Here is a 12,642-nt window from a genome sequence, read left to right as displayed (position 1 = left end):
TGCATCCCTAATTACATGGCAACAATGCTATGCTAACAGGATGAGCTATCATTTCTAGGTGGTATTAACATTGTTATTTTACTCAGAGTAACTTCCTGGTAATGGCCATTTGAATGTGGCAATATCAATTAAGTAAATATAAATGCTTAGCCCCTGGAAAAATCATTAATAAAAATTTCATTCTGATAGCCTCTAATCACAGCTAAGTGCAATTACTCATACGAGGCCACTATAAAAAGTATTTTTCTCATCAGAAGAAATTCATAAGGTTTTTCCCAACTGTTTGTAATAAAGAGGACACTATATAGAAAAGTCCGGAAAGTAAGCACACGTTTGTTTCTCAAAACCCATAGATAAACATGACAATATCTCTAAATTACTGGCTACAAACAGGATTTAATTTAGCTCTACTCAAGCTGTAGCCTAGTATAAATGTTTTCAAAGCAGCACGTTGCTGTTTCATCTGGAACAGCGCACAGGATTTCTTTGATATCAAGCTCTTGCGAGGGGATGGTGTTTCAATTTCTCTTTATGCCTCCAAACTGCTGAAACTAGAAGGAAAAGACGTTTAATAAAACAGGCATTTTCCATGGGGGGGTGGGGGGGAAGCATAATTTGGCTTTGAAAGCAGTACAGAAGTGCAAACACCTTGTCAGGCACTCGGTGCCTGCTGGTTTCGTGAGTCAGAGGCAGGAATCAGTGCAACATCTCTTATTCAGAGCACCCTGCAAGAAGGAGCCCCATGCAGTGCCTGGGAGGAGGGGGTTTGCCCTGCCCGCTTGCCTGCAGAGCCAGCCACCAAGGCTGCACACATTTCAGAGGTACAGCACATATTTACCTTTCTTTAGGGAGATAAGGATGGAAAAATCTGGGACACCACGAAGAGCTGGCAGGAGGGCTGCTGGGGTAATGTGGGGAGAAGTGGCAATGCCATTATCTCCAGGCAGGATCTCTCTCTCAAACGTTCATGTGGGTTTGTTGGCCTTGCTTCATAAATATTTTCCAGACAAAAATTTGTTTGCGAATGCTGTCAAAGCAGGCCTCAAGGAGTCTTCTTGGTGACCTCCAAAAAGTACATTTCCTAAGGCATTCCCCTGTGCATGTCCTGTCAGACACCCGCTTTGATGTACAGTGTTTACCAGGAAAAAAAAAAAAGGCAGTAAAAGCTGACAAAGGCTGCCGAAAAACCAGGACTTCGTTTTCAAAATTTGATGAGCTGATGAAAACAATTTCTGCTGGGGCCACTGACCCCTCACTTGCCTCCAGCAAAGGGTCTGGCAGCTCCTGTGTGGCTCTGCCAGCAGGCTGAGGGATGCACATGCAGCTCACCCCCCCAGACTTACTTACTGCTCTCCTGCCTCAGCACTGTCAATGCCCACAAACGGGATTTCTTCCCTGTCCATCTGCCCCAGAACGAGGTGGTGCTTCTCCATGTTTATGATACACTGTAGAGAATAAATGTCTTTAGGTAAGAGAGAAAACTGCAAATTAGAGTGGTCCCAGCTCCCTCATCAGCATCCTGCTGGAAAACTCCTACCTTCAGAGACTTCAGTGTCTGCAGCCCAAAGGAAAAGGGTTGGTTGTTGTCTTCTGGAAAAACACAGGACATTTCAGATTTATACATTCAAAATGCCCTCCTGGGCTTTTTGTCAGTGACTTCCTTTGTGGTTGCTCTGCTAAACAAAACCCTGTTTATAAAGGGACTGACTCAAAGGAGAACAGGAGGGCACAGGATGGCAGGAGGATATGCCTGCAGTGCTTGCTCCATCAGCATGGCAAAGCCAAGCTTGTGAACACATCCTCCCCCTTCCCTCTGCAGGGCCAAACAAGAACTTAGTCTATTTGAATTTCAGCATCTTCCTAAAGCTCTGCTTTTCCTGCTGGGGTAAGAGGAAGCAGACCCCAGCCCATGGTGGAGGAGCAGAGGGTTGTGCACTCACCCACGACGAGGGCAGCACACTCCACGGGGACCGCTCCCACCGTGAGGGACAGACACTCGATCTGCCCGATGGCTTTCACCTTGTTTGGCAACGAAACCATCTCCTCTTCAACAGGGAGTGCTTTGAGATGCTCCTTTAACCTGTGGGCATTGAAAACACTCCTAACATCAAATGGCAGTGGCTTGGCTCTTCCAGCAAGGAGCAAATGGTGTTTGGAGGGTGCTTACACCTGAAGTGCTCTTAGTTTGCTCATTTTCCACGTTGTTGTTGGAAAGCTGCTTCCCTGGCAGGTTCTGTGTGGGTGCTCTGCAGGCAGCCAGCAGACCACAGCAAGACCCACAGCGCTGCCCAAGCACAGCTCTGTGCTGCATTTTGGGTTTTACCCGAGGAATCTCTTTCCTACACTTTCCTGAGACTTGGGGAATACAGAGTTGCTTCTAATGCAGTGTGGGTGTAAGGAAGGGTCAGTTCACTCCAGCTTCCATGAGTGGAGCTGACACTCTGTCCCCATGGAATCATAGAAAGGCTGAGGTTGGAACAGACCTCTAAGGTCATCGAGTCCAGCTGTGTCCCCAGATGCCACACCTGCCACACCCACACATATTTTGAACACTTCTAGGCATGGTGATGCCACCACTTCACTAAGCAGCTTGTTCCAAGGCCTGACCACCCTTTCAGGGAAGAAATTTTCCTGATACCCAAACTAAACCTCACATGGCACAACCTGAAACCATTTCCTCTGGTCCTGTCACTCATGACCTCACTTGAGCCTCCTTTTGGGTAGTTGTAGAGAGTGGTAAGGTACCCCCTGAGGCCCCTTTTCTCCATGCTAAACATGGCTCACATCCAGGGTGGCCCAGCCCGTGTTTGTTAGGTGCTGCTGCTGAGTTTATTCAGAGGAAATGGGGACAGATCAATCACATTCGGCCCAAAGAAAAGAAAAAAGGATGCCAGAGATATCTCAGGTACAGCTTCTATCTACGCCCTTTGAAGCAGTCTGACAATACTAATTAAATATTTAGCTTCAGTTTCTCTTTTAAACTGAGCAAGAATCTAATGGAAAGGCCATTTGAGGTGCTGATCTCTCCCTCAGATAAAAGCCAGATCAAGTTTCAGCCGTCTGAGGTACCTTTCTGCTGAGCCGCATTGCAGCAGTGCAGGTGTCTGCCTGTCTGTCTGTCCATCTGTCCTGGGGACCAGCCCCCTCAGAGGCTCCAGGACTGAGGTGGGCATTGCCCACACCATTTAGCACAGGTGCAAGGACTGTGAGGGGCAGCAGGGAAAAGGAGCTGGATCCCCTCTACTGCTTTCTTGGAGTCTGGCCTTAAAAATCAGTAAGAACATACCAATCAGAAGTTCATGAGTTCCTTGGCCACCTCCTGCACCTCCTACAGCTCCACAGGGGATTTCTCATACTGCCAAGCTGTGAGCCTACTCCACTGCTTTCCTCAGTGTGAGGAGGAGAGGGTGACTGGCATCATGACAAGACACAAAAAATCTTTGGAAAAGAAGGGAGGAATTCAGCCTGAGCATCAGACACACAAATGGTGCTTTGAGGCACTGGGACCCCTGAGACCTGGGCAGCAGAAACAGGCTCTGACCTCTTTCTTCAGTGCTCTTTGAAAGACAGGGCCGCTGCAGCAGAGCAGGGCTGCAAGAGCTGCACCAGACACACGTAACAAACACAGGGAGCAGAGGAACTGTCCCAGAGCATGAAATCCTCCAAATGCCATCGTGTGGCCATCCTAAGCTTGGCTGAGCTGCTCCACACATTGTGACAAGGCTGTATTAAGCACAGCCACCTTCCAGTCACTAAGCACTGTTGTGCAAAGAAGTAATTAATGTTAGGACAGGGACAGGCACCATTCAATCAGGGCCCTGCAGTAGTGCTCAGTGAGGAAGTGTAATTTTCTTTTTTTTTCATAATTATTGCAAGTTAGCTGCAAAAAGCAATGACTCCATGGGAATAAAGTGCCAAAACCTCCTTGATATCCTGTGAGCTGAAGCCTGGTCCTGTTCCTCAGAGATGACAGAGAGTTTTGCTGCAAATGGCTGTCAGTCACCTCTAATAATCCATAAATACATTTCCTTTTCCTTTAACCAGGAGGAATCTGTAACTGAGAGCAGCATCAGACACCCATTTCTGAGAACATGCATGCACACAGCTTCTTTACACTGGCTGCTGGGCCAGCAGTGCTGCAGCCACTGTCTGGAGGCATGTCCAGCAGCCTGGTCCCTGCCCTGCCACTGGAGCCTGCAGGGCTGGGCTGGGCTGCCCTGGGGACACAGATAGCTGGGGAAGGTTCAGCTGTTTCATGAGGCACTGAGTGACAAGCAGGCAGTGAAAAAATACAAATGCATCCAACCCTCTGTAGGGATTCCCTCAGGGGTGGACAGGGTGGTACCAGTGGCTTTCTATTCCACCTCCCTGCCATGTAAGATTGGAACAGGATTTGGTTGTAAGAGGAGGGTCAAGGGGCTTGCCCAGCCCTTCTAGAATGACCATCACTGGCATGGGCAGAGCCTCAGCCCCAGGACACTGCCTGTGCTGCCAGGTGCCACGCTCCTGCAGAACAGAAATCCAGCTGGATATTTACCCTAGCCTGTCCAGGCAGGCGGAGGACATGAGGTTGTGCTGCGAGCCGGTGTCCACCACGGCCTTCAGCTCCTTCCCTGCACACTGCAAGAGCAAGAAGAGATGGGAAATGATGTGTGGGATGCAGGATGAGCACCAGAGTGTCCAGGAGCTCTGGTGCCCATGAACTCTCCTCATGCCAGCTCATCCCTGCTCCCCTGCACGCTCAGATGCACGTGGGGTCCTGAGCCCTTCCTGGCTCATTTGGCCCTGCAGAGAGCAGATGGGGCAGCCCAGGCAGGAGGGAATACTGTGGAGAGTGGGAAATACAAATGAGCATGGGGCTAAGGAAGAGAAATGTGAAATTGTCCTTGGGCAAAGAAAATAGGGATGGCACTTAAGGAAAACAACCAGGCTGTGAGCACAGGGATTTGCCATGGATAATTATACCCCAGCATTTCACCATGCTGCCCCAGCTTAGCTATCCCCTCTGCCCTGATGTGTAAGGGAAGACACCCATCACACCAGTTTTCTCTGTGATTCCCAGGTGAGCATCTCTGCCACAGCAGCCTGGAGCAGCAGAGGGAGTGTATCCCCAGAGCTGTGACAGTCCCATGGGAGCACAAACCTGACTGGGAAACATGGAGAACAAGAGCACAGCCTGAGACTGTGGGAAATAAAATCTGCAGCAAAAAAAAACCCACAAAAGGCTGTGGAGGAACTATTACCTGGCAGCTCACCACTATGAGCTCTTCATCCTCTGTTTTCCCCGAGCTGCCCAGTTTGGTTTGGTTCAGCTTGTTGGTCTGTGATGAGAGCTCGCCCTTCGGAGCCCAGCTGCCTCGGCTGCCTCGGAACTTGGATAAATTTGTCTCCATCAGGCGCTTCTGCAGGATGTTATGTGGCTGCTTTAAGGAAGAACACACACAGAAGAGCAGGGTGAAGTCAGAGGAAAGCCACACAGTGGCCTGTGCCACCAGACTGCCTGTGGTGCCCATGGGCCAGCGCTGCTCTCATGGGAGGGAGGCCATGAGATTCCCTAATTCCCAGACTGCAGCTATTCTTCCTAGCTAGTTCTGGCTTACCTGTCTTTGGCTAAAAAGAACTTTGTTTTGCAAAGGGAATAATACTTTCAAACTATTAACCTTTGAGACATTGGAGGGACGCCTTTCTTTTACCAAACTCAAATTCAAGGTTTGATTGCATATAGGAATCCAAACAAGTCCGGTCTTTTCAAGCTGGTGTTTCAACCACTGCCTTCATCTCTTGATATTGGGAATTCAGTAGTGATGTAAAAATTTGGGTGTAAGAAATCAGCTTTCCAATTATATTCACCATACCTAAGTATGAAGAAAGTCTAAAATTGCCCTCTGTGCCTCTTTCCCCTGCACTTTTATTTAGTTGCTAAGGGTGGCTAAATGGGACCAATCCTGAGTGCCATATCACAAGAGGAAAGGGAGAGGAAGGAAAGAGCTAAGCTCCTCTGAGGCAGGTAGGTATTCTCCTAGAATTCCCAACACTTCTCTCTCTCTCTGTTATTTCCATTTGCTCTGGGAGAAGCATGTTGCCTCTCAAGATCTCCTCCAACCTCTTTCCCAAAAGCCTTTTTATGTTTAATGTTCATTGCAGATGGATGCACACACTCTGCTGGAGGTGAAATGACTCTGCCTGATTATCTGCTCATTTCTCTGTCTGGCTAATCTGCCCTCCCCATTAATGCCTTTCCTTCTGATTTTAATTTGTCCATAGTGAGACATTTTTACTGGCTTATCCCTGAATTTTTGCATTCACGTTAAACATGCCTGTGTGCCTGCAGAGACATCTGAACCAGCAAATCCCCTCATCCCAAGGGAATATCGGAGTCAGGATAACTTTGAAAACCTCAGGCCGTGGCTCCCCAAGTTGGCCAGTGCCCACCCTTGTGCACAGCATGTTAAATAACACCACTTACAGAAGTCTAATGCAACCTGGCATCGTCCTAAAATAACTGCAGCCACGCTGGCGCTTCAGATCGCGCTGTGGGCGCAATGCAGGCAGCGGAGCTGGACCGGACGGATGGGATGGGGCAGCTGCAGCAGCACCAGTGGTCACTGGGACACATCAACTCCCTGCATCCCCACTTTGCACTCTCCTGATTTCTGCTACTGGAAATAAAATCCCATGGCCATTTTGGGCTGCAGGTGCTGTGTCTGACCAACCCACCACAGAGCACGTCCTTTGTCTAAGCAGCAACTCCTGATGGGGAGGAATCAGATCTGACATTGTGCTGCCTTCCCAGTGAGGCCAAACAGCAGAAAGCAATATTACTCTACTGGACTAAAGGCAGGCAGACTGGCTGCACTGGTACTGGGCCCTGTGTGGAGGGACAAGCAGGTCGGTTTGGAAGTGAGGGATCCCTGGTGTGAGGTGCAGAGTCAGCCCTGTGAGCACCCCCAGCCCTGTGAGCACCTCCAGTGCTCCTCACCAGAGCAAAAATGCAGGCCAGGGTTTTCTGACAGTGGATGGGATGTCCTTTTCATCCTTTATGTTTGCAGCTCAGGAACACAGCTGGAACACTAGTTCTTCACACCATTTAAAAACAACAAAAGGAAAGATAGGGAGTGTTAGAAGTAAATGATGAGGTTCACCCAGCTGGCCAGAAGACAGCCTGTCACACAGTGGTCACCTCCTTGTGCCCAGCCCCACTCAGGCAGGACCAAGAGAAATTTCTGAATGCCAATATCCAGGACAGTCTGGGTGCTCTTCTGATCTGCCTGGCCTCAATCTCCAGCACACTCCTCCTTGCTATTTTAACTGTCATTAACTACTATTTTAATTGAATTCAACCTATTTTTTTAAACTACCATTTCTCCTATAGATTGTTAATCAGTAGCATATATGGGTTTTCTCAAGCCCTGGTTTTCATTAATGTTACATGGGATCCATCACCAAAAGGAAAAAATCCATCACTCAGCAAACTCAAGTTAGCAGCACAAATGGGATTGTCTTTTGTTGACACTTGCCCTTCTGAAAACCACAGCAAATCCTGCATCTGGGGGGACAAATATTCCTTATGTTGTGCTCCAATACAGGAATAATCTGGCAGGAGGGGGCTGAAAACGTTCCCTGCAGCAACATCCTGTCTCAGGCTATTAATTAGTTTGCTTTAACTTGGATTTCCCTTGACTCTTGTGTGCAACAGAGTGAGGGATGTTAGTCACAGAGATGACTCAAGTGATGGATACGCACTTGGTAAATGGATAATGTGCCAGGGGACATTTGCAAATGCACATTTTGCTGGCAAACTGCAAGCAGACCATGTCTGGGAGGGAGGGAGAGGAGGAAAACCTCCTCCTGACAGCAGTGAGGAAGGCAGCTGTGTTCTCCCTCCAGTGTGGGCCTGGCAGCGTTTGAAGGAACCCAGATCACCTGGTACAATATTCCTTTGTATTGCAAAAAACTGTTGAAAGTTTTGTAAAACTAGAAAATGTTACGTTTCATTGTGTCAGGGAAAAAAAAAAAGTTTTCCTAGTATCATTCAGCACTATATAAATACAAATCAGGATTTTTTTCATAAGATAGGTCGATTTCCAACCCAAATATTTGCAAAAAGCTATGATCCCCAAAAATGTCACAGTGAAAACCTAAAGAAGCAAGAGGAGACACCATCTATTGCTGACCTTATTTACCACTGTCTGTCAAAAGCACAAACAATTCTGCCTAGCTTTGATCCTTTGTGATTTGTAAGCAAGTGCATTGCTGCAGCTTGCAGTATTCATTTCTCTGGCAGGTTTCCCCTCTATTTGGCTTCTAGATCTGGGGACAACAAGACCCATCAACAATTTCACTCAGATGGGGGTGAAAGTCAGGGAAGACACCAGCTCCCCTCCTCCACAAACCCATCTCAGGAGGTTTGCCCTTTCTTCTGTACCTAGACAGTGGAGGAGGAGGGGGGAAGAGTTTTAATGCATCAACAGAGCTAATCCCAAGAAATAATCAATTTCTCTCTCTTCTTCCCATCCTTCATCCTAACTCACATGTCCCTGACAGCATCCTGTGCTGTCAGCCCCTCTCTTAGGGTGATGAGGTGGGACAGAGCTGCCCCCTGCACCCCTGTGTGCCCAGGCAGCAGCCAGCTCTCTGGGCAAGGCAGAGCACACAGCATCGGAGCTTTTTGCACTTCAGACACACCAAACTCTGGGCGTGCACAGCAGGGAAGTGGGGACACCTGAATGTGCTGCAGTTCATCCAGTGCTGTCCCAGCTATGGGGAGCTGGGGCCGGGGCCATGGGGCACCCAGGGTTGTGCTGAGGGTACCCACGGGTGGTCTGAGGGAATGATGGAAATGGAAAAAGCTTTTCTTGTTGTTGCTTTTGTTACTATTATAACTCTGCTTCCCAGGTTGTCAAATGATGCAGGACTGTTCCAGACAAAGCTGCTCCAAACTGGCCCCATGGCTCTGAGGGCAAGGGAGAAGTGTCAGAGCACCTGGAGGAGCTGCAAGAGCCAGCAAGAGCCAGCTGCAAGAGCCCTGTGCAGGCTGGGAAGGGGACCATGGTTACCCTGTCAGGAAGCCCCCATCCCAGCTGAAGACCATCTCATCTCATGCCAGTTTTTTGGGCTTCAGGAAAGAGGCTAATAGAGGGAAGAGGCATCAAAACAAAGCCATTTCTGTTCTCTACATCCAGCCTGACATTTGCCAAGTTCAGTGTATGCTTTGCTATAGCTTGGTCTCATACTGGACAGAGGGGAGTACATAAAGGGAGTGAGGAGCTGGAGTTCTGTCTGAGCCAGAGTAACTCACTGGAAATGATGAGAGCATTGAAATGGATGATCTCAAGAAGTATTCATCAAACCTGCCTGTGCACAGCATCACCAGGAGAGCTGAGTGATGGCACACAGACATGGGGATGCCAGCACACCCACCCTGGTGACCTGCTGCACCTTCGCTGTGCACAGTACCCCACACCAGGGCCACAAGGAAGGGGATTTCTCCCCAGAACTGCAGTGCTAGCTGGCAGCTGCCACAGTGACAGACAGGATCTGTTCTCGCCACCTGTCGCCATCTCTGAGGAGCTGTTCCCTCGTCTCTGCTCCTGCCAAGGCTGATGGAAAACCCCCGCAGGAAACCCTGCATTAATAACGCCGGGCACGTCAGGAGCCCCTCCACACACGTGCCACCACGGCTGCCACACAGCTGTAGGACAAAAACCTGCTGCTTTGTGGGGAAATGCAAAATCACCCTCAAGGAAGCCATGCAAATGCCTTGGGCCGAGACCTCTGATTGCCCTGGGCCTCCTGATCATGCAGCTCAGTCCCTCTGGGCATGCACTGCTCGATTTGGGGCCACGCCAAAGTGATGTCCCATATTTTGGAGGGTCTCCAGTCTCAGAGATGCGCAGTCTCCCGCTCCTCCCGGGGACAGCCCTTGTGACATCCAGGCAGCCACAGCAGTGGGGACACACAATGTGTCCACCCAGCAGTGCCCTTTCCCACCCTGGCTGTGTGAGGGCTGAGCGTGGCAGCATCCTTTCACTGCAACACACCGCAGGGACGCACCTCTGAAATTCACAGGACCCTCTCTGCGCCTCTGGGAACGGCCCTGAGCACGTGCCAGTGCTCTCACTTTGGGGATTCCCTGCAGACCCCATGGGAAAGGAGGCTGTGGCCATGGGAGCTCTGGCCACATGTGCCCACTGTGCCACCACCCCCTCTGTGGCGTGGGGACAAGGGGCATTTTGCAGTGGGGTGGCCCAGACCAGCTGGGTTCTCACCCCAGCCCCAGCAGCCAGATGGGCACTTCACCTCTGCTGCATTGCACCTTCTTTTTGTACTTGGAGGGGACTGGGAGCTGTGGCCCTCCCCAGGGCTTTACACATCCCTGGAGAGAGCCCCCCGTGCAGGAGCTGTGGGTGCAGCAGGGGTGATGCTGCAGCCGTGGCACAGGGGCAGGGAGGACACCTCGAGTGACATTTCTGTGTCCGAGGTGGTGTCAAGGAGCCCCGTGCCCTGCCCCTGGTGCTGGTACAAAACCTGGTCCTCTCTCCGCAGGGCCAGGGACTTCAGTGCTCAGTGCCCCTGGCTCCTGCTACCTGTTGATTCTTATCTGGGCAGAGCAGAACCCACGTCAGGGACTCAGTCCCACTCACTGGGGGTCACGGAGCCACAAAATGTCATTTTGACTCTGCTGAAAACAGTAATAATGTTATCCCTCCCTGAAAAGCACTTCAACTCCCTGCTGGAGAGCTGTGATTAAGTGGTGACCAGGAAAGCTCCTTCTGAGCCTTTCCCTGGGCAGGAGCTTCACTTCCTACAATTGCAAAACATTTGGGATATTAAAAAAATCACCTCCGTGTGCACTGCAGAGAACAGACAACTCACCCCACTTCTCCCAGGCAGGCAGAGCCAAGCCTAACCCAGCTGAGCAGGAAGGCTCTGACAAAACAAAACACTAAAAATAAAAAGATTGACTTTGGTTTTCAATAAAACCCACATCAAGCATTGGAAAAATGCAAATATTGTTTTACAAGGTGCAAGATTTTTTTCAACACTTGGGCAGAAAAAAAAAACTAAAGGAGCTTTCCCTGGTAGATATGTTTCCTAAATTTTACTCCTTATGTCAGAACTTTTGCTGTTACATTGAAGTATCCTTTCCCAGTAGAGAAAGCTGAAACATCTGTACAGTATTTAGAAATTCTCTGCAGCCCCCAGACATGGTGAATGACACCAAGTACAGGATCACATAGATCACTGCATAAGTAAATATTTTAAACCTAAAATTATGTCTCTTTGGTTTAAGAAACCCCATATATGCATTAGCCTTTATTGAAGCGTGATCTTGAGAGTTTTATATTTTGAAATAGTAGTGATTATACTTTACTGAATGTCTGTGATTCTGTGTTGTGTGTCTGTATAAATCACAGGCCAACATGTGTGTGTATGTATGCATTATATGAAGCCATTTTGACTTACTCTGACCCAGAGAGGAATTGTGTACTGCAAACAGAATGCCATTTTCATGCAAAAGTTTAAAAAAAAAATTTAAAAAATTAAACGCTATTAACTCTGAGTGCCAGGCATCTAAAAGTACTTACTATAAGAAGACAACTGTGGTTATAACTATCATCATATTTCCACTCCCTTGCTTTTACATACAAAAGTCCAATTTTTTACAATCAGTTTCCACACACAACCAACTTCTCCTAACAGAAAAGCAGCGTGAAGAAAGAAATAGACACGGCCCTACCAGCTCCTCAAGTCCCCTTCCAATAAACACAATAGAGCCTTACAGTATCCTTCGACGTTCCCAGCTTCTTCAGCCCGTCCAGAGGGAGGAGATCTGCAGAATCCTTGTGAATAAACTGAACCGCCTGCTTCATCCTCCTCTGCTGGCGGAGAGACGCCGCTTCCCTTATCTCCACTTCTTTCCTACTCGGCTCTGTCAGGATCCCCGAATAAAACATGTCTCCCGCTGCTCGCTCCTTGGAGCTGCGCGTCCCGGGGAGCTGCTGCGCTGGGGATGCTCTGCCTCCTGCGCTGGGGGATGCTCAGTTCTGGGGGGATGCTCTGCCTCCTGCGCTGGGGGATGCTCAGTTCTGGGGGGATGCTCTGTCTCCTGTGCAGGGGGATGCTCTGTGATGCTCTGTCTCCTGTGCAGGGGGATGCTCTGTCTCCTGTGCAGGGGGATGCTCTGTTCTGGGGGGATGCTCTGTCTCCTGTGCAGGGGGATGCTCTGTTCTGGGGGGATGCTCTGTCTCCTGTGCAGGGGGATGCTCTGCCTCCTGTGCAGGGGGATGCTCTGTTCTGGGGGGATGCTCTGTCTCCTGTGCAGGGGAATGCCCTGCTTCCTGTGCAGGGGGATGCTCTGTCTCCTGCGCTGGGGGACTCTCGGTCTCCTGTGCAGGGGGATGCTCTGTCTCCTGTGCTGGGAGATTCTCTGTCTCCTGCGCTGGGGGATGCTCTGTCTCCTGTGTTGGGGGATGCTCTGTCTCCTGCGCTGGGGGATGCTCTGCCTCCTGCGCTGGGGGATTCTCTGTCTCCTGCGCTGGGGGATGCTCTGTCTCCTGTGCTGGGAGATTCTCTGTCTCCTGCGCTGGGGGATGCTCTGCCTCCTGCGCTGGGGGATGCTCTGCCGCCTGTTCTGAGGGG

General features: G+C 49.8%; 1 protein-coding gene across 2 annotated transcripts; it reads right to left on the bottom strand.

The window, feature by feature from the left end:
• Positions 1 to 313: 313 nt before the first annotated feature.
• Positions 314 to 11,960, bottom strand: NRIP3 (nuclear receptor interacting protein 3). Of its 2 annotated transcripts, none has more exons than XM_068194645.1 (7): positions 11,784 to 11,960; positions 5,244 to 5,423; positions 4,538 to 4,620; positions 1,941 to 2,080; positions 1,538 to 1,590; positions 1,348 to 1,445; positions 314 to 551 (listed from the first exon to the last, which is right to left on the bottom strand). In XM_068194645.1, the coding sequence occupies exons 1-7, from the start codon at positions 11,955 to 11,957 to the stop codon at positions 530 to 532; spliced, it is 750 nt and encodes a 249-aa protein (XP_068050746.1). In that variant the 5' UTR covers positions 11,958 to 11,960; the 3' UTR covers positions 314 to 529. The 2 variants fall into 2 exon arrangements, with proteins under 2 accessions (XP_068050746.1, XP_068050747.1); XM_068194646.1 differs by having other exon boundaries at positions 1,538 to 1,587.
• Positions 11,961 to 12,642: the final 682 nt, after the last annotated feature.

Source organism: Anomalospiza imberbis, chromosome 6 (assembly GCF_031753505.1).
Source record: "Anomalospiza imberbis isolate Cuckoo-Finch-1a 21T00152 chromosome 6, ASM3175350v1, whole genome shotgun sequence".
Classification (NCBI taxonomy): Eukaryota; Metazoa; Chordata; class Aves; order Passeriformes; family Viduidae; genus Anomalospiza; species Anomalospiza imberbis.
Note: the sequence above shows the minus strand (reverse complement) of the source record. Positions and strands in the feature narration are given on the sequence as shown.

What these genes read in the sequence shown, in the direction of transcription:
- NRIP3 (XM_068194645.1), bottom strand. Translation starts at nt 11,957, where the DNA reads ATGTTTTATTCGGGGATCCTGACAGAGCCGAGTAGGAAAGAAGTGGAG. An exon ending in GCCTGCCTGGACAGGCTAGG is followed by an intron (nt 2,081 to 4,537) that starts GTAAATATCCAG and finishes CAATGCCCACAG; the next exon opens with GTTAAAGGAGCATCTCAAAG. An exon ending in AGACACTGAAGTCTCTGAAG is followed by an intron (nt 1,446 to 1,537) that starts GTAGGAGTTTTC and finishes TATTCTCTACAG; the next exon opens with TGTATCATAAACATGGAGAA.